We start from the raw sequence: 25,068 nt of genomic DNA on the forward strand, positions 1-25,068 counted from the left end.
TATATATATATATATATATATATATATATATAGTAATTTATAAAATATATATGGCGATTAAGCTACACTGAATATTCTGCGTTTCATCCACTATAGGATTCGGCAGGCTTATGCGCGAATTCTGTGGTTGTTTCTTGTTTTTATATATGTTGAGGATTTTAGTTAGCCAATCAGCTTTCTAGTATCCACCGCACCCCTTCCTATCAGCCAATGGGCATGCATTTTATCGAACAAAGGATCTGTTTTAGAACTAGGTTAGTGGTTTAAGGTAGACGTTTTCCTCCCCCTTTTTTTATATATATATATATATATAAATATACATATGTGTACACACATACATGCACACATACATACATATATATATATATATATATATATATATATATATATATATATATATATATATATATATATATATATATGTGTGATCGTTTATGTATATTCATGTTTATTTAATTTATTTATTTGTTTGTTTTCTATTGTTTTTGTTAGTTTTAAATATATATTATACCCGAAATTATCTAGCATCGAAGGAGGATCAACGAATGTTTCACATTCCCATATTTTATTGTCATCAAAATTGGTGAAATCGCCCACTTTTCAATAAGGTTGCTTGCTCTAGTTGTTGACCAACTGGGGTGCACTAGGAGAAAGCTTCACATGCTTCCTTGCGGTGACTTAGTCCACAATACATTTAAGTTTACATTGCACTGTAGAGAACCTACTCTTGGTTTTATAAAATTATTTTTTTATACACAATGGCTTAGATTTTAAAATGCAAAAGTTAAGTATCATGGTTCAATTATGCTCTAAACAGAAACATTCATTTCAAACTCCCCCGTCATATCAAAGTACCTACTGTTGATTATATTTGCCAGGCCTTTCGGCTTGTGTGGTAATAAGACTTCTTAAATGCATTTATGATTTTAGGCTGTATAAGTCGTTAACTTTAGTAAAAATCGCCTGTTCCTTCTTTCATCAGATTTTTTTGATTATCGGTACTTATCAAAGACATTGCGATACAAAGCCTATCTAAGAACACTGCCAGGCACATAAAGTATATTTGTGTGAAATTTAAAAAAAAAAAATCGGCCCAGTCGTTTAGGAGTCCATGGGGAACGAACTCTCACACACACGGACAAAGTTCCTTTTATATAATGGCAAATAGATAGTAATATAAAGAATTTTTAATGTTGTCTCAGGAAATGCATATGTTTGAGTTAAGAAAACACACATTATTATTCATATAAGAATGTGGATTCCAAATTTACTTTTGAAGAATTGCACTTAAAGGTGATATTCTCGGATCAATGAGAAAATGGAAAGCACAATTTAGAAAACAAGTGGTTTCTTGTGTTTTATTTTCGTACAGAAATAAAATATTCCACATTTTTCTAAGACATTTCTATTTGGAGAATTTTGTCTTTTTACCTTTATTTTATTTGTTTTTTTTTGTTTTTGTTTTTTTTGTATGTGTGCAGTTAAGTATGCGGCAATTCTAACATGAAGAAACTTTTTTTTTGTCAAAAAATAAAATAATAATAATGACGAACCAGATTTCTCCCTCCCCGCCTCTTAAAAAAGATGCAGCATTGGCACCGACTGGCACCACATAGTCGTGAAAGGTCGAGGAGGATAGAAAAGACTGAGGAGAAAAAGCACTAACCAAACTTCCACTGGATTAGTGCAAAGAGAACTGGAACCTTGGAAGGCTTATTGCAACCCAAATTCCAGTAGAGACCCGTAATCATTGCCAGCGAGAAATCAATGGTAAATGGTTATTGCAATAACACAAATTGATTTGCAAAGGTTATCAAAAGAGGTATAGAGTACTAGAAATCTGGAGAGACTTCTCACACAGACTCCAGGGAACATCACCAGTTCTTGTCTGTGAGTAATCTATGATGACGACCTGTGTGAGGACTACTAGTGAGTACAAATAACAATCTGAAATTCTCTCCCTATTTTCTGTTTTTCTTTCCCAGTTTAATATTTTCTATCATAGCCGTATGGATAAACTGTTCGCCTTCAATTCAAATATTTTATGCAGTCTTTCAGGGTTTGAATCTCACACAAACCAATTATTTTTATTTTTGCTTAATTTTTTTTGTTTATAGCACTCCAGTTATTTCAAAGCAAATATTGATTATCACCACAAACCTGAATAATGCACTTTTAAAATAAAATTAATCCGTTGTGGTTTAAAGTAAAAAAAAAAAAAATTCCTTTGAACTGATGTGCAGAATAGAAAAGTTTGAGAATTCAAGAGTTGACAAGTACTTCAGCTAGTAATACAGGGTCCGCCATACATAACTGTATATTTTCTTTTGTTTGTAATTTCGTTAATACTTAAGTATTTTCATTTCATATATCATTCAAAAGTGGAAATTATATTTTTACAGCATCGTTTATTTTAAAGAACGAACTCAAGTTAGCATCAATCAAGTACCGTTGAAGCTGCGCCCATGCCATCGGAGCACATTCCATTAAAGTACTTGTAAAACAAGTACAAAATTCAATATTTGCAGCGATGCGACAGGAGTTAGAGCTTGGTTGATAGTGCGGGATCAATTAAACTGGATACTCATTTTTTTAACCCTGTCCAACAGCGAGACACTAGTGGTTGATGCACTGGCCCAACCTTTTAAGAACCGCCTCTGATAGGGCCTCATTCTACCAAGTAATACATATCTAAAACCCATAACTTCAGTTACGTAAGCTGTATTCACACACAGTTTCTAACCATGGTAGCATTCTTTTTGAATGATTTCATGTATTTTTTTTTTTTAAGATTCAACCTCTTGAAATTTGCCCAAGGCTTTCCAAGTTTGAAGCTTGTTCTCCCGGACAATGCCAGATTTTCTTGCTAGTTGGTAAAAAATAAAATAAAATGAAAATACTAGATACAAAAACAAATATGACTTTCTTTGATAGAAACCAAAACTGTGAGGGGGGGGGGTGAATGTTTAAGTATTCATCAAACGTTTTTAGTTAATGACGTTTCCATGGATCTTAGCTACTCACCCATGCCTCGCTCCCAATTTTATTCTTTGCCTTTTTTTTTTTTTTTTTTTTTTTTTGTTTTCACTCTCTTATTTTCTACTCAAATGACAAAGTCCTCCACACGTAGAGGAAATTACCTGGACAGTGATTGATGCAAATTACCTGTGCTCTTGGTATTTATAATCCTGATCAGAGAAGTGAATTCTCACCTGAAAGGTAATTCTTCGGATCAGTAGTTGCTTCCCAGTTATTACCTCCTCCCCCACAACAAAAGAGAGGGGAAAAACTAACAATACAAGTCCTACTAATCATCACACCTCTCCTGATCGGGTCGTAATAATGTAGATGATTAAGTTCGCATATCTGATGCATTAGTGACCACTTTAAAGGATCAACCATTTTTAAGCTATAAGCTACTAGTAGATTTACCCAACGTCTCCTTGTAATAAATAAATACAACTGGGGTTTTGTTCAGAATAATAAGAAAAATCGAAAAATTGAATTTTAACTCCAAATAATGTTATCTACATGATTATCATGTCGAAATTAGTAAAATATCCAAAAATTACAAAAAGTGATAAAGTAGAAAACTAATGGCTCCCCTCTTGGGGACGCATCATGTCTTGACAAGTTTCTGGGACTGACTTTCACTCTTGATCTGAAATGGAACACATACATCAAATCAGTTGCCAAGATCGTTGAAAAATTAGTAGGATCATTCTACCGCTACTGCCGATGCAATCCTCTGTCTGTATAAGAGCCAAGAGTGTCCTAAAATTCAGTACTGTTGCCACATCAGGGCAGGAGTTGCTTGTCCTACTCTGTCCTGCTTTGATAGAGTTCAAAACCGGCTTCAAAACTTAGTAGATGATGCCCCTTTCTCTTCCCTGTAGCCTCTTTCCTACAAAAGAGATCTTGTAAGCCTGTCTCTGATCTATCATTATTTTCATGGCAGGTGCTCGTCTGAGCTCTAATCTATGGTCCCTTCTTGCCAAAATTTCACAAAAACATTCGACTAGCTACAACCACTATCAACAATTTCCCCTACTCTCTCTGCGCCTAAACCTATATGCAGATTCCATAAACAAAGCTTATTTCGTAGAATCGCCCACCTGTGGAACACAGGTCCACTGGCTTGCTTCCTAGCAGACTATAATATGATAGCCTTCAAGTTCAATGTAAACAAGTTTTTGCTGAGCCGTCCCCTTAAATAATCCAAATTATACCCAATCTATGCCATTAATGATTACGACACTACCACCCTACATTCATTGACCCTTATCCTTAAGTAGCCTTCGAGCCTTGATAAGTGGTGATTTCCTTGTAAAAAAATAATAATTAATTAAAATAGTTTTCGAAACAGAAGAGTTTGTAACTGCGTGAAATCAGGGGCGGTAACTCCAATCTGATTTACTACAACAACCCATTCAAGAGTATCTTCAATTAAATTAAAGAACTTTATCTGTCAGTAAAGTTGTATCTTACCTGTTTGTTTGTTCCCAATTTGATTACTATGTACGCTGTTTCACAAATTAATTTTCGGACTGAAAACGAACACACTTTCTTTCGGCATGATTTTTATACATACTATTTATTCAAAAGAAATCTACATTTAAGGAATAACGTCATTTGCATATTACATTAAAGAAAATCTATTTCAATAATTAACTCTATATTATTAATTGTTTGCTGTGATAGAATTATCTTTATTGTTCTATTTAAAAATATTATTTAAAGTTAATTTATTAAATTCATTTTTAATTTAATTTATATTTAATTTAATTTATTTTCAATTAAACCAGTTGCCTTTAAAACGGGAGTAAATTTATTTATTTAAGTTTTGAGAGTTATTTCCCTTTTAAGCTATTTCCTGTATAATTTTCATAGACGAAAATTTATGTACTTTATGTTTCTATAGATCTGTTATGTGATCCACTTTTCAGGAAGATCGCAAGAAGTTAGGATAGTATGTGACTAAACGCCTAATATTTTTCAACCTGGCAACGCCGGTTATTTACATTCGAACAGTTATGTTGACAAAAAAAGCAAACGAAATTTTAAACTAACTTTTAAAAAATATGTTATGTTCACTTTGTTCTGTATTTCATATTTAGTTTTTATCTTAATGAATTCTTTCTTGCTTCATACAAAGATTGCTGTAAAAATAAGGTTCTTTTCATGATGGAATAAGGCACAAGGAGACGTTTGCTGAGAGTTTTCTTTAAGGTTTCATTTAGAAACAATTGACTTAGGAAAGAAAAACTAACGTTTTCTTAATTAGTTGTTTACTTCTTAACTTTCTAACTTAACAGACATCGAAATAACGTTCGCCTTACTTTATAAAGTTTTCTACATTATTGGCGTTGTCTCATTTGCATGGCTTCAACAGAGACACTGATTTAAAAAATTGTGTTCCACCACCCAAGCCCACCCACACATGACATCATTCGTCATATCAATCTGTTTTCTATACACCGTTTTGTTGAATATGGAGACGTGATGCCGATGAAAGCAAAGGTGTGCACACATGCACATTTCAGATGAATTTTGATCTACATTCTTGTGTCCCATAAAAAACACCAGAATTGTAATTATGACGAAAACAAAGAAATATTTACATTCCAGGTCGGGAATTTATGAATTGTGCAACGTAAAATAAAAAAAAAAGAATGTAATATTTTAATATTTACATTCCCAGAAGAGAGAGAACAAAGAAGATTGACAGCCCTCAAGTGTGATTGACACACACCAACCAACCTCTACAATTAACGTCTTTCTCTTTGCTGATGGGAAAAAAGCTTAATTGTAAATAAAACATATGTTGATAAATTCGTCGCTGTGTTGATTTTGAGAATAACCACATAAGAATTGTAAGGTGTATATATGATTTTAGCAAGCATTTGGAAAGTACAAGCTAGAAAATTATATATGCATTCAATAACGTAACTTCACGTTACTCATCTCTGGGAATGATTCTGTTTTGTAGATCTGTGTTATTATCATGCACTCTGTGTGACCCTTGTTAAAATGTACACTGGCTTAATTGTAAATGACATATGTTATAGTATGAGCCTGCTCATTCTGTCTAAGTATGAGTTAAATAGCTACCCCCATTGCAAAGAACTTCCTTTTGTTCCTCCACGTACCTAGCATTAAACTGAATTTATAAGAACAGGGTTTCTTTTCAAGAGATTCCCATCCATGGAACACGTTGCTACAAGATTACTTCCCTGAAAGTTATAACATGTTTATCTTCAATTCTAATAAACACTTGTTGTAAACCGTCCTAATGAATTTACAAACTTGGTTAATTTCATTCATTATTTTCAGTTCGCTCATCGAGTGGCTTTTAGCCTTGGTAATAAAAGTATTTATTCTTCATTTATTTTTATGGAAATCACTCCAGACAAGACATGAAGCCACTTAATGTAAGAAGCTAATAACAAAAAAATAGATTACTTCAAAGGTGGCTTAACAAGAATTTGCTTAGATTGAATTTAAAAATAATCATGTTGTAGTCAACTAGGAGGTAGCCTCGTGGTATTGTGTTCCACAGACGGGCAGTTCTAGGAAAGAAACTTTGCTCATGGGAATTTCGTTAAGTTTTAGATGTGCCAAAGAAGAGAAGTGAAAGAAATTAAAGGATTAATAATAAGAGAAAAAAAGAAAAGTGTTAATAAGAAAAAAAAGAAGAAAAGTGTTAATAAAAAAAAAAGAAGAAAAGTGTTAAAAAGAAAAAAAAAGAAGAAAAGTGTTAATAAGAAAAAAAAGAAGAAAAGTGTTAATAAAAAAAAAAGAAGAAAAGTGTTAATAAGAAAAAAAAAGAAGAAAAGTGTTAATAAGAAAAAAAAAGAAGAAAAGTGTTAAAAAGAAAAAAAAAGAAAAAGATGGACTGAAAAGGATGAAAAAATAAACCGAAAAATTAATTTAAAAGATCAAAGTGTAGTACAATAAAACTTTTTCAAAATTGGGTTTATCTTTAGCAGAACAGCCCCTGAAATGAAAGTCGTATTATGGTGACTGAGATATTTCTAGTTAAATGTAGGATAGACAATTTTAAGTATTAGAAACCAACGATAACAAACGACATCCATTATACCCATACTTTTGAATGGCCTTGTGCCAAATTTGTTCATAATGTAATTTTATATTTTGTGCAAATAGATATTTCAAAGTGTAGTATCTGTTCTCATGCTGCACTTCAGCTTTTCTGTCCTTCATCAATGAAGAAAAAAATTCGTCTAGATAGGGGACAATTATTATTTTTGCCTCAATCCAGAGATTGCTACCAGATCAGGCTGTCTGAAGATACGGGTTACCTGTCCTAAAATGCTCTGCATGATGAAATGCAAGACTTTTGATTATTGAACAGTTTTGAAAATGGTGTTTATCGCATTTTACAGTCAAATTCTTCATATCTAACCTCACATTTTTTATGATTCATTTATCTCCTTTTTTTTGCAGGCTCCTGTAACAGCTTATCTTCCTGTGAGCAGAAATGCATCGAATCCTACCATGGATACATGTGCGGATGTGAAGCGGGATATTTACTAAATCCTGATGGATTCTCTTGCTCAAGTTAGTAGCATTAAACCATTTCTTTTCTTTTTATGGTTTACTAGTAGATTTATCCGGCATTGTCCGGTATTAAATGTAACGTTAAATTCCTTCAAAAACAAATAAAGTAGAAAAAACAAAACGGAAAAAAAAAACTGAGACATGTGCATGCGAGTATTATGTTTTTTTCTAAACAGTTCATTTCTTGTAAGTACAAAAAAAAATCACTCGAGCTGAAATCCAAACCAAAACCTAAAGACAGTAAGTCAAGTACTATAACCATCAGGCCAGCTTGACAGCATATTTAAAGTGTTTTTAAACCTACTATTCTTAACATAATGTGAACACACACACATTCCCATGATCTTTGAAAAATGTTTTAAAGCCTCGTGAAACAGTTGAAAAACAGATAACAATCTGATGACTCCCCAAGCACCAGTTTTTCAATTTCGACCTCTTAGTAGGTTTTTTTCCGGGTGAAAACAATTTAAAAAGTTTTCCACGCATCTGAATACCCTATATACCAAATCTCAAGTCTGTAGATAAAAAATTCATTGAGTATAAGGGTTGAAAAGTGTCCTCACACACAGTCTCATGTATTAATAGCTTTGGGGTTTTTTATTTTATTTTTTTGCTTTTCTTTGCCCTTTATTTTTTTATAAATGACTTTTGACTTTCTAATTACATGATTAAATTAGATTTATGAATATTTTTTTTAATAAAAGAGAAAGGTAGTTTGTTTGAAGCATTGCTGGTAAACAAATTATGTAAAAGTATAATAAGGTTATAACAATACATGAAAACGAATGTTGATGTGACATATGAACAAAAAATAGACAAACGATGGTTTTGTAGGTTTTTGTTTTTCAAAAACAAGCACATACAGATCAGTAAATAAGGACTTACTGTGTGAAATAAGGGGGATAATGGTAATCGTTAATATTTCGAGAATAGCATCTCTTTTTCAAAAAGAAAGAAACCAAAATAATGTTGTAAAAGAAAAAGAAAAATATCGTAAAAACGGAACCGGAAGTGGGATTAGTTGAGCTGGTAAACAGAGAATATGATTTATCGTTTAAGCTTAATTGGTGTGTTATTCTTATCATTGTGTTATTTTTATATTTTGATGCATAATGTTTCCTTATTTATTACCATTATTATTATTATTATTATCATTATTATTATTATTATTATTATTATTATTATTTATTACCATTATTATTATTATTATTTTTATTATTATTATTATTATTATTATTATTATTTTATATCGTCATTTTTACTCTTATTTTCATTGTTTATTGATTTATTATTTGGTTTAATTTTAGTGAATGAGGAAATCAGTTGGAATCTTATATGTTGTTGAATAGGGTGGAGATAGTAAGATAAATAAAAGAAATGAATTGGTGCGTTTTAACCTTTTTCCAGATGATGAGAAATCTCGTGTTTCACTTGGTCTTAATCATACCTAATTAGATAGCGAGAGAGTGCATAGCATACGTTCGGACACATCTATACATTCATAAAAATGACGAGGATTCTTTTGTTGGTATTCGTTTTCCCGATATCTTTCTAGTTGGAATTCTATCTGGAAAGACCTTGGCTACTTACAGATGAAGGTTGCAAACATTCCTAAGTGAAAGTGTTTCTGAAACAAATTGGATTCGAACTTGATATACCTATTTTATCAGTCTGTGCTATTAACCACTGAGCCACCGTCTCCTCCCATGACACTGATCTCTACTTATATAAAAAGAACTTTTTGTGTATGTGAGAGAGAGAGTTCCCTATGGACTCAAAAACTGCTGGGCCGATTTTTTTGAAATTTCACACAAATGTACTTTATATGTCTGGGGGTGTTCTTAGACAGGTTTAGTATCAGAATGCCTCTGATAAGTATCGAAAATCAATAAAATCAGATTTAAGAATGAACCTTATTATACTTTTACACAACAAACGAACCTTATATAGCCTTACATCAAAAGTTCATTGGAAAAGTTTTATCACTGCACAAGTAGAAGAGCCTGGCGTGTAAAATCAACAGTAGGTTCTTTGATAAAATAGGGGTATATTTGAAATGAATGTTTCTATTTAGAGTACAATTATACCATGATATTTTATTTTGGTATTTTAACTTTAAATTCCAGCAATTATATAAAAAATAATTTTATAAAATCAATGTAGACTATAATGTACTATGGACTAAGTCACTGCATGGAGGTATATTAAGCTACCACCTGATGCACCACAGTAGGTCCCCTACTAGAGCAGGTAATCAATTGATATTATGTTTATTTTTGTTTGCTGAATAAATTCTGTCTGATACAAATTGTGATTCAACTAAGTTACTTCCCCTTTTGCTTACATCATGTGACCCAATATGTCTGATCCAGACATTATTGGAACTGTTTTGGGGGATATTTTACTTTTAGCGACATGACAATTACGTAGGTACCATTTGTTTTACTTGGAATTCAATTTTTTTTTTTCGTTATTATAATATAGAAGTACTTAATAAAGTTAGAACGTCAAATTTTGCCTTAATTTTGATTTTTTTTTTTTTTTACATGGGGATAACCACTTATACAGCCCCGTAAGCCACTCGAGGATAAGGGTTATTTTGTGTACAATAATCAATGGAATAATATCGTAGTAATAGTTGGTATTGGAGATTTGATAAAGTGTCTTACTTAAGGGGGCGATTAATCAGGAATTTGTTTACATTGGACTTGAAGACGTCCAAGTTGTAGTCAGGTGGGAAACAGGCAAACGAAAGAGAATTCCACAGGCGTGCACTTCTCAGAAAAAAGCTATGTTCATGGAATCTACGTTTTGATTTAGGCACAGATAAAGAGTGGGGGAAATTACTGACAGTGGTTTTAGCTAGACGGGTGTTTATCATGAAGGATTGGCGAGGGGGGGGGGACCAGAGATTGGAGGTTCTTCAATGCATCTTGTGAATCGAAGATCATGAATACATATGTAAAAAAAAAAAATCCTCTAAACAATAACATTTGCAACCTCTTTTCATGTCTTAGTCTTTATTCTAACCCTAAATTTAACGCTTCGTCATCAGATTTCTTCCCCATACTTTTTTGTTCTTTTTTTCCAAGAGATTGACAGTGAATAATAAAACAAAAAGATTTCAAATGAGAAATCCTCCATTATTGTCATCGTTTTTGTGAATGATATTTTTCTTTCGAAAACATCCAAGGGAGATAATCAAGGGATAATCGACAACCGAGCTGTCAACAATTATAAACAATTACTGCATTCAGTGATTCAAAAATAGAAACAAAAGTAGAATTGTAAAAGTCCTCTAAATGTGACGATGTAATTTCCCCTTATCTGAGAGTTCGGCATACAAACTGCTTGACCCACATTCACAGAGAACATGAATTGAAACAAAAACATAGAAAATGCTACCAAATCTGCAGCAAATAAAGCGAGATCTCTCAACCAGACTAAAAAAAAAAAACTCCTATTGCCTGCCAGTATCTTATACCTCAACAAAGCCACAAGTATTTTAATGGCATATGCTTCGACGAACTACAAGCCTCGGTGTAAATATATCCAACCATCTCAACAAGCAACAAAATTCCACCCCTTCACAGTAGATCCCTAGATGCTAGAAAGCTTTCTACTCTAACAGTTTCTTCCCCAAAACGTCTACACTTTGGAATTCCCTTCTGAGTTCCTGCTTCCCCGACTGTACTGACATGCAGAAGTTCAAGTGTAATGTAAACATATTGCTGATGAACTCCCTACATAGTATCCCTGCAATTGATAAATAGTAGCCCCCTACATCACAGTGGCACTGGGCGTTGTTTGTGGTGGAAAAGCAATAAAAAGAATTGCACACCTGTGGAATTCTCTTCGAATTGCCTGCTTTCCAGCTGACTACAATTTGGTCGTCTTCAAGTCCAACGTAAACAAGTTCTTGATGAACCGTCCCCGTAAGTAATCTACTTTACAAAATTCCCACTACTTATGTTTACTACGTTATAATCACATTGACTAATGTATACCCATTAACCCTTATCCTCGAGTGGCCTCCAGGCCTTGATAAGTGTGTAAAAAAATTTTTAAATGAATAAATTAATTAAAAATTAAGCAATTAGCCCATGTATGGTATATTGTTGCCATATATAAGTTGGTGTATTCGTTGCTAGTCTCTTTTACCCAGACAGAGTCCAAAACGGAGCCTCTAATCTAATCTGTTAGGTTGCGTTTTTGTTTTTGTTTTTGTTTTTATTCCATTTTCACCCAAAACAAGACACAGTGCCACTTTCATGTAGGGAACTATTATCGGGGGACATAAGTTGCAGGGATACTATGAAGGGAGTTGAGCAGCAAGGTGTCTGTTCACATTATACTTGAACTTCTGAGTGTTAGTACAGTTGGGAAAGCAGGAACAAAGTCTAGCAGTTCTGGGGAAGAAACTCTTAGAGTAAAAGGCTTTCTTGCATCTAAAGATCTCTACTGTGTAGGGGTGCGATTTAGCTACTTGTCGGGTTTGTCGGGGGGGGTATTTACGTCAAGGGGGTACAAGGGCTTGTAGCTCGTCGGAGCATTCACCATTAAAATACTTGTAGAACAGGCAGAGGGATGCAACATTATGTCGATGGGACAGAGGTTGAAGCTTAGATGACATGTCAGGATCTATCAGCTTGGCGACTCTCTTTTGAACCCTGTCTAAGAGCAAGAGACTAATAGCAGATGCACCAACCCAAATGTGACAAAAGTACGCCATACTGTTAATTCAGGAAAGGGTAGGGCCATTGCGCTTGACATTTCAAAGTCGTTTGGGAGAATGTGACATTTCTGGTCTTCTATATAAACTTCAAGGTTATGGTATCGGTCATGAGGTTGTTGACATCATAAGGTCTTTATTTTCTGATCAAAGATTGGAAGTAACTCTGGATGGTATCTCTTCTTTCTCTATTCCTATCAATTATGTTCATCAGGGTTCTATTCTAGGACCATCAATAATCTTCCAAAGAATATTATTCAAGCAATTAACGTCTATGTTGATGGTACAGCACTATTCTTAGCTTTTACCCTAACCCTAAAATTAAACCTACGTCATCAGTTTTCTTCCTCATATATTTGGTTCTGTTTTCCAAGAGATTGACAATGAATATAAAAGAAATCGATTTCAAATGAGAAATCCTTTTGTTTTCGCGACTCCATGATTGTCATCTTTTCCTTTTGTGATTTTGGTATTTTTCTTTCGAAAACATGCAGTGGAGATAATCAGAGGATAATCGACAACCCAGCCATCAACAAGTAGAAACAACGATTGCACTCAACAATTAGAGACAACAGAAATAAAAGTAAGATTGTAAAAGTACTCTATGTAAGACGATGTAATTTACCCGTACATGAGAGAAAAAAAATATAGAAGACGATGTTAAGACTACTGCAAAGAAGGTTGGCTCCCTCTATCGAGCTAAAAGATTATAAAGCCACGATTTGTCTATGCATGGAACATCGTTGCAGTATCTGGTCTGGTCCACCAACCACTAGTCTCTCCCTCTTAAACAGGATCCAAAGAAAGAGCCTCTTACCTAATAATTTGAAGATTTCATTTTTATTTTTATACAGCAACTGTTGGATATTTGGCAGGTGACCCCGGGAAAAGAGCCATTCGATGAGTTTCAGGAATACAAGATTTTACACCACTGTCTGTTGGCATGCATAATTTGACCAGAAATATGAGAAGATATCAGTCAAAAGAATTGGAACAATAGACAATGGGAAATATTAAACATCCCAGGCGGAAAGAATGTTTATATAAATCGACAGAAAGCAGAGCAGTCAGTCACAACGACAAAGAAAAAGCTGACACATTCTTAACAGCCAAACATCTACATCACCTACATGCGCTGTCACAACTTTAAATCCAAAACTGTTGTCAGTGTGAAATTAAAAAATATTATTTTATAGATCAGCTGTGTTGTGTTTTAGACTCTGTCAGTGTGTATACATTGTAGACCAGTGACAAAAGTAGATTTAGCAATTATATAGACTGCAAAGCATATTTGAACAACCAGCTACAGCAAATATATAACACAACAACGAGGGAGGATTCCCGTTATTCTCATCAAAATTGGAAATATTTTCAAATTTTCATCATTGTGGAATTTGCATTTATTTCGCCTTGTCTTTTTAAGTTGAATCACTTAAGGATAACTAAACAAAATAAAAAAAAAGGGGCAACATTATTATATTTTCAAAACGTATCGATTAGAGGAATGCATCGGTTTTTCAGTTGCAAAAAATTAAGGGATGGAAAATTATGAAGATTTAAGCGAAAAAAAAACGGAGAAAATATAATCAGACATTTATTTCTGGAGTGAGTCTCAAAGATTTTTCCTAACTCGTAGTGATGGGACGATTCCAATATTTTTCCCGATTCCAATACAATTACCGATTCTAACCTAAATTACTAATTCCGATTCCAATTCTTTATAAATCTCTAAATATTTAACTATAGAGTTATTTTTCCCTGATTTCTGTAAAAAAAAAAAAAAAAAAACACATATTAAATATGCAGATATTTTCCTAAACGCCAAACTACATTTGTGGAGGATGATCTATCGATTTTAGTTTTACTGGTAATTTAAAATCAATAAATATTTATATTTTTTCATTATTACCAGCAATCAAATAAAAAAAGACAATTAAAAGAATCGTTTTGGTATCAGAAAATAGGCATCAATTTTTTCGATGCTGATTCCGATCCCCCAAATTTGTCGATTTTTCTGATTCCAATTAATCGGCCCAACACTACTAACCTATAATTTAAGGAGAGTAGAAAGTGGATCTTGAGTTTATTTTGTGGCAGTCGTGTAACTCTCGCTTCCCTTATTTTGTCTTTTAGTTATTATATTCCCTGAGCGAGGTTTCTGACAAAGAGGGAAGAATTGCTGTTTTCTGGGTCATAAACTATTCTATCTAACACTAATCATTGGCAAAGTTTTTGACTCTGAAATAGTATTTTTTTAGCTCTTTATATTAAGTGTCTGTATGGCTGGTCTGGAGCGATTTTCATAAAAATAAAATAAGTCTAAATGAATTCTCTTTCGTTCTCAGCATGATAATTGATGGTTTCATTTTAACTCTTCCGATCGCATGTCTTTTAATTTTGAACTTTTGAATTCTTGACAACCTACATGTTATGTTTGTTCTCGCCAAGACCACCTGAATATAGAGCAATACCATTGAGAAGAGCGTTAATAAAAGTGACCTAACTGACTCAATATAATTATAACACCACATGATTTTCCTTAGTATGCAAACATATCCTACCTGCTTCCTGTTGGAAGTGACTTGTCAAGACAATAAATGACATATTTTAATTGGTGTAAGGTTGCCACATGTCATCATTGGTAATGCATTTTTCTTATTATATTATCCATTTTTGAACCCTGACGAAATGTACATCGATCAGTGTATGAACTTTTCTGATGTTTATACAAGTTTACTTATATATATATAAAGTTGATTATAGCAATACAAGCAGAGATGTCACATATGAATTTAATATAATCATACTACCTGGCATTATCTGCTGCATATTTTCTGGATATGATCAATCGTTTTTATTCAATATCGTAAATTTCTTCAATAGTCCCGACGAAAAGTACTCTCCCAAACAAGTCATATTTACAGGTATAGCAGGATATTTACCCCCCCCCCCGTCTTTCAGTTCCAAAATATTTCATAGTGTTCAATTATGACACGCGTTTGTGATTATTTCATTTTATCGTTTTGTTTTATTAACAGTCAACTAATACTCATTCAGTATGTAAATAATGAACGCTCCCTTCCGTTCTTTTTTGCTTCCATCTATTTCATTGGCTGCACAGACTCATTCCACAGTTTAAGAGATTCAATTTTCGAACAGTTTTAGAATAAATTCCGTGACATTCAATATGGTGTCAGTCCTTATTACCGTTGATAAAAACAAAATCCTTTAATTGAACGGCTAACGTATTAATTTAATTTAACGTATTAATTTAATTGAACAGCTAACGTATTAATTTTGTAACTTACACGTTCTCATATTTGAAATAAATGATTTTCTGATTGACTTACAGACTATTAACCATATATACTATATACGCTGTTTGATTACATTTTTTTCCGATCATTGACTAAATGGCTAACGTATTAATTTTCTAAATTAAACGTGCTCGTACTTTTGGGGGAAGGGGGCATAGAATTGAAATCAATTTTTGTTTATTATTATTTCTTTTGTAGATTTGTGTCGTTACTATGAAACAGATTACCGTATATATTAATGCGAAGTTTTTATTTCTTTCTGTTTTCTTTTATTAAATCAAAAGAACACGTTGATTAAACATAAAAATTAAATATTATGTGTTTTTAAGTCTTCGACTGTCAAAAATAATAACATTTAAATCAATTTAAATATACTTTGTGCAGATTTTAAGCAAATGGCGAGGATCTCATACAAAAAATATTTTCCCTCATATATTTGACCAAATCTATATTTTAAATATAAATCAATCCAAAAGTAAATAATTTTTACAACATTTATGACAGCAGATGTATATATGCAACTTAAAAATGGCTACGATATAGGAATGTTCATTTCAGGTGTCAATAATGTAAACACGGAATTAGTCTGGCATTTTAATCATTTTCGTACTGAAAGATTTTTAATCAGTTTAGGAGTAACTCTCAAACAAGGAAAGCTTATAGATAACACTAAACCAATAGTTTCGGTATTTTTATATACTTATTTCGAACAAATTTATATTTATATCAGTCTAGGATGAATTGCTTAGTTTGAACAAATTTATATTTACCTTAGTCTAATAGGAATTCTCAAAAAAGGAAAGATTACAGATAACGAAAACTAAGCTTCAACATTTTTATATACTTATTCCGAACAAATTTATAATTACTTTAGTCTCGGAGGAATTCTCAAGGCAAGAAAGAATAAAGAAAACGCAACAAATAGTTTCAACATTTCGAGATACTATTTATAAAAGTTACTCTTTTTTTAATCGAGTATTGTTCTGTAAACGGAAAGCTGAGGGTTTCATTTTTCATCAGTTAAAATATTTATATTGTACGATTGTATTCATATATATATATATATAGTTTATATATATATATATATATATATATATATATATATATATATAACAGACCACTTTAGAAATAAAATACAATTCCAATAATTGACGGGACAAATAAAGGAATGATATTTTTTGGTCACTGCACTAAAATAACACACATCAATTATATGGCATGCTTCCATAATTACATCTCTATACAAAAATGTTTCTGGTGCATATCTAATTTTTTCAAGCAAAATTATCTCAGTCTAGAAGAACTTCTCCTTCACGCAACAACTCAAGAACTAATGGTTTCAGAATTTTCCAATAATTCTTTATAAATATTCAATCGTTCTTTTATGTTTACTTATAGCGATCGGACTATTGTGCTTATCTTGAGTGTTATTTGTGCAAAGTTTTGGTCGGTTTGGACTTCAACCGTCTTCAAGCACGTTGGTTGGTGTTTGGAAAAGAATGGAGTTAGTTTTTTGTTTGTTTGCTTGTTTGTTACTTGTTGTTTTTTTAACACATACAAAACCACGGCCATAAGACAGAGACTAACTCCAAGAATACGAAATTTTCTACGGAGCCAGTAACTTGTTTTTCTTTTCCAAGCAGCAACCAACATGCCTGAAGACGGTCGAATGTCAAACCGACCAAAATGTTGCAAAAGATAAGAATCAATACAAGTAATATAAAGAATCAGTCCAAATTAAAAAAAAAATACGTTTTTTATGGGAATTCTCAGTTTTATATGGAAAATTTGATGCTGGCATGTCATCAGCTATTTCATTTTTAATATACATGAGTTCGACTCTTTTTGACATCTTTTGTCATCCACCATTTCATAAAACAAAGTAATTACTATAATTCCTAATGCGTGGCGCTAACATAGGAAAAACTATTTGCTACCGCTCTGAACATGCATAAATTATATTAATTTTTTTCAATTAATAAAGATACAAAACACTATATATATATATATATATATATATATATATATATATATATATATATATATATATATATATAATATTTATATTTGGAATGTGACCACACCCCTGGAAAAGAAAATAATCTTAGCTCATAGTCAGCATCCTGTCATATCTTCTCGAGCAACACTAAAAAACGGGTCCTGCATATATAAATATATATATATATATATATATATATATATATACACATATATATATATATATACAGGGTGGAACGATAAGTGTCGCCCTAATGAAAACAACACTACAGCTTTATTTTGAAACTTTTATTGAAAAAATCAATTCAGGTAACTTGATAATGTAGTAGAGCTGACATCTATTCAATGTAGCCGCCTTCAGCCTCAATCACAGCCTCGATATGGATCCGGAACTGGGAGTATGCTTTTTCCACAAGCGCCAGCAGGAGCTCGGCGAATACTCGGCGGATGGCGGCGATCAGACTGGCCTTAAACTTGTAGGATATCATTTTGGTGATATTCTCGATGTAAAACCAAACGAAGTAGTCCAGTGGGTCCAGGTCAGAGAAGGAGGGGGCAGTGAGAGGAGGGTCTCTTTAGATTTGTGAGTTAGCGCCGAGTCTTGCTGCCAAATCCAGGATCTGCCAGCAGCCACCTGATTGTACAAGGGGATCATTGCACTCTTCACCACATCCAGGTACACTTTGGTGTACACTTCCAAGCCGACTTCGAAGATGTGAGGTGGCATGATGTGGCCCTCAATTGAAACGACATAACCGTGCTAAAACTTTGTTTTCATCACTCTAGGCATGTCCCTGTAACTCGTTGCAATCCAGCAATGCATTTTGAGGGTTCTGGCAATGGTGCTGTTGTCATAACTGGGATCAGTAGTGAGCATGAGTTGTACAGCTGTGCATCTTCGATCTCGCTCGTTTAACATTGTATTACTTTCAGACATGATAGAAGGCTCTTATCACTCTTGGGATTTGTACACAACTGGCCAACTAGTAGATGGTCTGCAACAAAGAAAGAAAACCGGTTTTTATTAAACGGAAATGGAATCATGCATTTTCTAGGGAGACAATTTTATCGTTCCACCCTGTATAATAGTTGTATAATTTTGTTTCCTAAATGTAGATCCACTGAACCCTTCGTGTTTAGTGAAAGTCTATAATATGTTTATTATACAAACAGTATTGGTTACAAATGTGTATAAATGTTTAGTAGAACCCCAATTCAGAAACATCATCTCATCAAAACAACAAAATGAGCAATATTGCTCCTTTTGTTAGTCTGATGAGGCGGTCTCTCTGAATTGATGTGCCACTAAACATTTATATGCATATGTAACTAATAATGTTTGATAATAAACATGCTATATATATATATATATATATATATATATATATATATATATAGTAAGTTATGAAAATATATATGGCAATTAACAGAATATTCCGCGTTTCATTCTTGTGAGAATTCGTCAGGCTTATGCGAAAAGTTGTGGTTGTCGTATGTTTATATATACGCACATGCTATTGAGATTTTGTTAGCCAATCAGCTTTCTAGTTGCCACTGCACCCATCCTAATCAACCAATGGGCAGGCACTTACAGGTTAAAGGCATAGTTGACCTCCGGTTCACCCCTTCTCTTTGTATGTTTATGGAAAGGATAAATATCCTTTTGTTGTAGTAAGCTGGCTTACTTTCAGCCTAGGTGTAGTTGTACGGGTTATTTGGTGTTTTTTTTTTATATATTTCGGATATTATGTTAGTTTTAAATATATACATATATATATATATATATATGTGTATACTTATTTATTGATATATATGTTTATTTTATTTATTTATTTATTTTTTATTGTTATTGTCAATTTCAAAATGTATTAAATGAAGTAATCATATATATTAATATTAAATCCCCGAAACAGTTTCATGGTAAACAACTGATGATGCCTTTAAGAATATTGGCACTACTGTTTGTTCATGTCAGTAAAACTAATCAGCGGTGCAAGAAAAATTATTTTCCAACGATGGACATATTTTAATAGTTTTTAAAGATTTTGAAAGAACTTCCAAGAAATATATATATATATATATATATATATATATATATAAATATATATATATATACATATATATATATATATATATATATATATATATATATATATATATATATATATATATATATATATATACTTCCAAGAAATATATATATGCGTGCGTGTTCTTTATTGCATAGTGGATGATAGTTGTGTGAAAACAATTATACTTTTTCTAGGTTTGTTAATCAACGTTACTTTTTACAGACACAATAGAATTTGAACTCGACATGACAAATCGTCAGTTAGTGCCAGTAACCATTACGTCACTCACTTCACCATAAAAAATGCATTAGAACGTATGATTTTTTTGCTTTTGATAAAAAAATCAATTTTTAAAACGGATTTTACAGCTGTCTTCCTTTCAAAATTTCAAAACAAAATGTCTGCTATAAACTCATGGATTTTATCTTTTTAACTTTCTAGTATGTTTTTTTCAATTTGTATTTGTTTCATTTTAAAAAAATAATCGTATCCCAGTCTTCGATCTTTTTCCTAATAACGATCAGTGATTTGATTTTTTGGAAAATCTTTTTCCCGCTAGCCTACCCCATTACCCCCCTATACACACAAAATGTAAGGTTTTTTAGTTCAAAGTTTCGGATTAAAAAAAAGATGTATATAACAAATAAAAAAAAATGTACGTCCTCATCGAATAAAAATATTGACATTATCATTTTTCACTCTTTCTCTTCTTTTCCTCCCCCAAAACATTTCAACTTTGAAGATATGAACTGAAATAAAATACGAGATGTCTTCAATTTCCAGACTTTTATCGATAGTACACACATGAAACTCGATTTGTTACGTTGTCGTATCATAAAATGAGCGTTTGTTGTATTGTCTATTTATAAAGGATTGAGTGTTTGATTATCTTATCAGAGTTAATGTCGTTGTGTGTGTGATCGTCTAGTGGTCTTTCTATTACATATGTTCATATGCTGTTTAGTGTGAATATGTCTGCCATTTTGTTGGTCAATCTGGAACATCTCGTCTGGGAGGGAGACTGGTACCTGTTTTGGGGGGACGAAGATTTATTTCACTCCAAGACAAGAAATTGGTTCTATAGTTTTTTTATTCACCTTCCAGTTTGTTCGCAGAAGATTGGAAAGTGAATTTGGCATGTGTTGTTTCTTTTTCTAGGTCTTATTTCTACCACGTCAGCGTTCGTCCCCACCCCAGCGAAGGGGAGGAGACAACGGCGAAGCCGTCCACTCTCGTCCAAGTCCCAACCAAATCTCCTCGATTCAGCTAACCTGATCACATGACTCACACGCAATCCAATCAGCTGATCTTGACTTCCGGTCAACGTGTCTACACTATAACCCTCTCTCTCTCTCTCTCTCTCTCTCTCTCTCTCTCTCTCTCTCTCTCTCTCTCTCTCTCTCTCTATTCTCTAACATATCCCCTTTCGAAGTAATCTCCTTCGGCTGCAATGCACTTGTTGTACCATTCCAACAACTTCTGGAAGGCTCCATGGAAGTCCTCTTGTGTGAGCATGTCAATGACCCTCGTCACAACCACTTTCATCTTTTCAATTGTCTCATAACGACAGCCTCTTAGGGAGGGTAAAGAACTGTCTTGATCTTGGTCATGACAACGTCTTTCTTTCTGATTTTTTCAAAGCACCCTTGAAACAAAATATGCAAATCTTCCACATCTTCAGTTCCTCATGAATAATTGTGTACAGTTTCCAAACTGACATCAAACTGGTACAATTTAAATCATTGAAATTATTTGAATCATTTAGATTATTTGAATCATTTAAATTAGTTGAATCATTTAGATTAGTTGAATCATTTAGATTATTTGAATCATTTGGATTATTTGAATCATTTAGATTATTTGAATCATTTAGATTATTTGAATCATTTGGATCATTTGGATTATTTGAATCATTTGGATTATTTGGATCATTTATTTTATTTGAATCATTGAAATTATTTGAAACATTGAAATTATTTGAATCATTTAGATTATTTGAATAATTTATATTATTTGAATCATTTGGATTATTTGAATCATTTAGATTATTTGAATCATTTGCATTATTTGAATCATTTGCATTATTTGAATCATTTGGATTATTTGAATCATTTGGATTATTTGAAAACATTTAGATTATTTGAATAATTTGGATTATTTGAATAATTTGGATTATTTGAATCATTTGGATTATTTGGATCATTTGAATCATTTAAATTTGAATAATTTAGATTATTTGAATCATTTGGATTATTTGAATCATTTGGATTATTTGAATCATTTGGATTATTTGAATCATTTGAATCATTTGGATTATTTGGATCATTTGGATTATTTGAATCATTTGGATTATTTGAATCATTTGGATTATTTGGATGATTTGGATTATTTGAATCATTTGGATTATTTGATTCATTTGGATTATTTGAATCATTTGGATTATATGAATCATTTGGATTATTTGAATCATTTTGATTATTTGGATTATTTGGATCATTTGGATTATTTGAATCATTTAGATTATTTCAATCATTTGGATTATTTGGATCATTTGAATCATTTGGATTATTTGGATCATTTGGATCATTTGAATCATTTGGATTATTTGAATCATTTGGATTATTTGAATAATTTGGATTATTTGGGTCATTTGGATTATTTGAATCATTTGGATTATTTCGATCATTTAGGTTATTTGAATCATTTGGATTATTTGGATTTCATTTAGATTATTTGAATCATTTGGATTATTTGAATCATTTGGATTATTTGGATCATTGGAATTATTTGAATCATTTAGATTATTTGAATCATTTGGATTATTTGGATCATTGAGATTATTTGAATCATTTAAATTATTTGAATTATTTAGATTATTTGAATAATTTAGATTATTTGAATAATTTGGATTATTTGAATCATTTAGATTATGATCATTTTTATTATTTGAATCATGTAGATTATTTGAAAACATTTAATATTAATAGATTATTTGAATAATTTAGATTATTTGAATCATTTTGATTATTTGAATCATTTGGATTATTTGGATCGTTTGGATTATTTGAATCATTTGGATTATTTCGATCCTATGGATTATTTGAATCATTTGGATCATTTCGATTATTTGAATCATTTGGATTATTTGGATCGTTTGGATTATTTGAATCATTTGGATCATTTCGATCATATTGATTATTTGAATCATTTGGATTATTTGGATCATTTGGATCATTTGAATCATTTGGATCATTTGGATTATTTGGATCATTTGGATTATTTGAATCATTTGGATTATTTGAATCATTTGGATTATTTGGATCATTTATATTATTTGAATCATTGAAATTATTTGAATCATTTAAATTATTTGACTCATTTAAATTATTTGAATCATTTGGATTATTTGAATCATTTAAATTATTTGAATCATTTAGATTATTTGAATCATTGAAATTATTTTAATCATTTAAATTATTTGGATTATTTGAATCATTTAGATTATTTGTATTATTTGGATTATTTCGATTATTTGGATCATTTGTATTATTTGGATTATTTCGATTATTTGAATCATTTAGATTATTTGAATCATTGAAATTATTTGAATCATTTAGATGATTTGAATAATTTTTATTATTCGAATCATTTGGATTATTTGAATCATTAAGATTATTTGAATCATTGAGATTATTTGAATCATTTGTATTATTTAATCATTTGGATTATTTGGATCATTTTTATTATTTGAATCATTTGGATTATTTGAAAACATTGAGATTATTTGAATCATTTCGATTATTTGAATCATTTGGATTATTTTGATTATTTGAATCATTTAAATTATTTGAATAATTAAAGTTATTTTAATCATTTGGATTATTTGAATCATTTGGATTATTTGAATCATTTGGATTATTTGAATCATTTGGATCATTTGGATTATTTGGATCATTTGGATTATTTGAATCATTTGGATTATTTTAATCATTTGGATTATTTGGATGATTTGGATTATTTGAATCATTTGGATTATTTGATTCATTTGGATTATTTGAATCATTTGGATTATATGAATCATTTGGATTATTTTAATCATTTTGATTATTTGGATTATTTGGATTATTTGAATCATTTAGATTATTTGAATCATTTGGATTATTTGGATCATTTGAATCATTTGGATTATTTGGATCATTTAAATCATTTGGATTATTTGGATCATTTGGATCATTTGAATCATTTGGATTATTTGGATCATTTGGATTATTTGAATAATGTGGATTATTTGGATCATTTGGATTATTTGAATCATTTGGATTATTTCGATCATTTAGGTGATTTGAATCATTTGGATTATTTGGATTATTTGGATCATTAGGATTATTTGGATTATTTGGATCATTTGGATTATTTGAATCATTTAGATTATTTCGATTATTTGAATCATTAAAATTATTTGAATCATTTAGATTTTTTGGATCATTTCGATTATTTGAATCATTTGGATTATTTGGAATATTTGGATCATTTGGATTATTTGGATCATTTGGATTATTTAGATCATTTGGATAATTTGGATTATTTGGATAATTTAGTTTATTTGGATCATTTGGATTATTTTGATCATTTGGATTATTTGGATCGTTTGAATTATTTGAATCATTTGGATTATTTCGATCATATGGATTATTTGAATCATATGGATTATTTGAATCATTTGGATTATTTGGATTATTTAGATTATTTGAATCATTGAAATTATTTGAATCATTAAAATGTGAATAATTAAGATTATTTAAATCATTTAAAGTATTTGAATCATTTGGATTATTTGAATCATTTAGATTATTTGAATCATTTGGATTATTTGAATCCTTTAGATTATTTGAATCATTTGGATTATTTGAATCATTTGGATTATATGAATCATTTGAATTAGTTGGATCATTTGGATTATTTGAATCATTTGGATTATTTGATTCATTTGGATCATTTGAATCATTTGGATTATATGAATCATTTGGATTATTTGAATCATTTTGATTATTTGGATTATTTGGATCATTTGGATTATTTGAATCATTTAGATTATTTGAATCATTTGGATTATTTGGATCATTTGAATCATTTAGATTATTTGGATTATTTGACTCATAAAAATTATTTGAATCATTTAGATTATTTGGATCATTTCGATTATTTGAATCATTTGGATTATTTGAATCATTTGGATTATTTTAATCATTTGGATTATTTGAATCATTTGGATTATTTGATTCATTTGGATCATTTGAATCATTTGGATTATTTGAATCATTTTGATTATTTGGATTATTTGGATCATTTGGATTATTTGAATCATTTA

General features: G+C 31.2%; 1 protein-coding gene across 2 annotated transcripts in view; it reads left to right on the forward strand.

The window, feature by feature from the left end:
* The window catches only part of LOC145299527 (pikachurin-like), a 748,579-nt gene that overhangs the window by 457,941 nt on the left and 265,570 nt on the right, over nt 1–25,068 (forward strand). For both annotated transcript variants that reach the window (XM_080144411.1, XM_080144412.1), the window contains exon 2: nt 7,468–7,581. In XM_080144411.1, the coding sequence (XP_080000537.1) occupies nt 7,468–7,581 (114 nt within the window). The remainder of the gene's footprint in view (nt 1–7,467; nt 7,582–25,068) is intronic.

Source organism: Euprymna scolopes, chromosome 2 (assembly GCF_053919585.1).
Source record: "Euprymna scolopes isolate OS-2025 chromosome 2, ASM5391958v1, whole genome shotgun sequence".
Lineage (NCBI taxonomy): Eukaryota > Metazoa > Mollusca > Cephalopoda > Sepiida > Sepiolidae > Euprymna > Euprymna scolopes.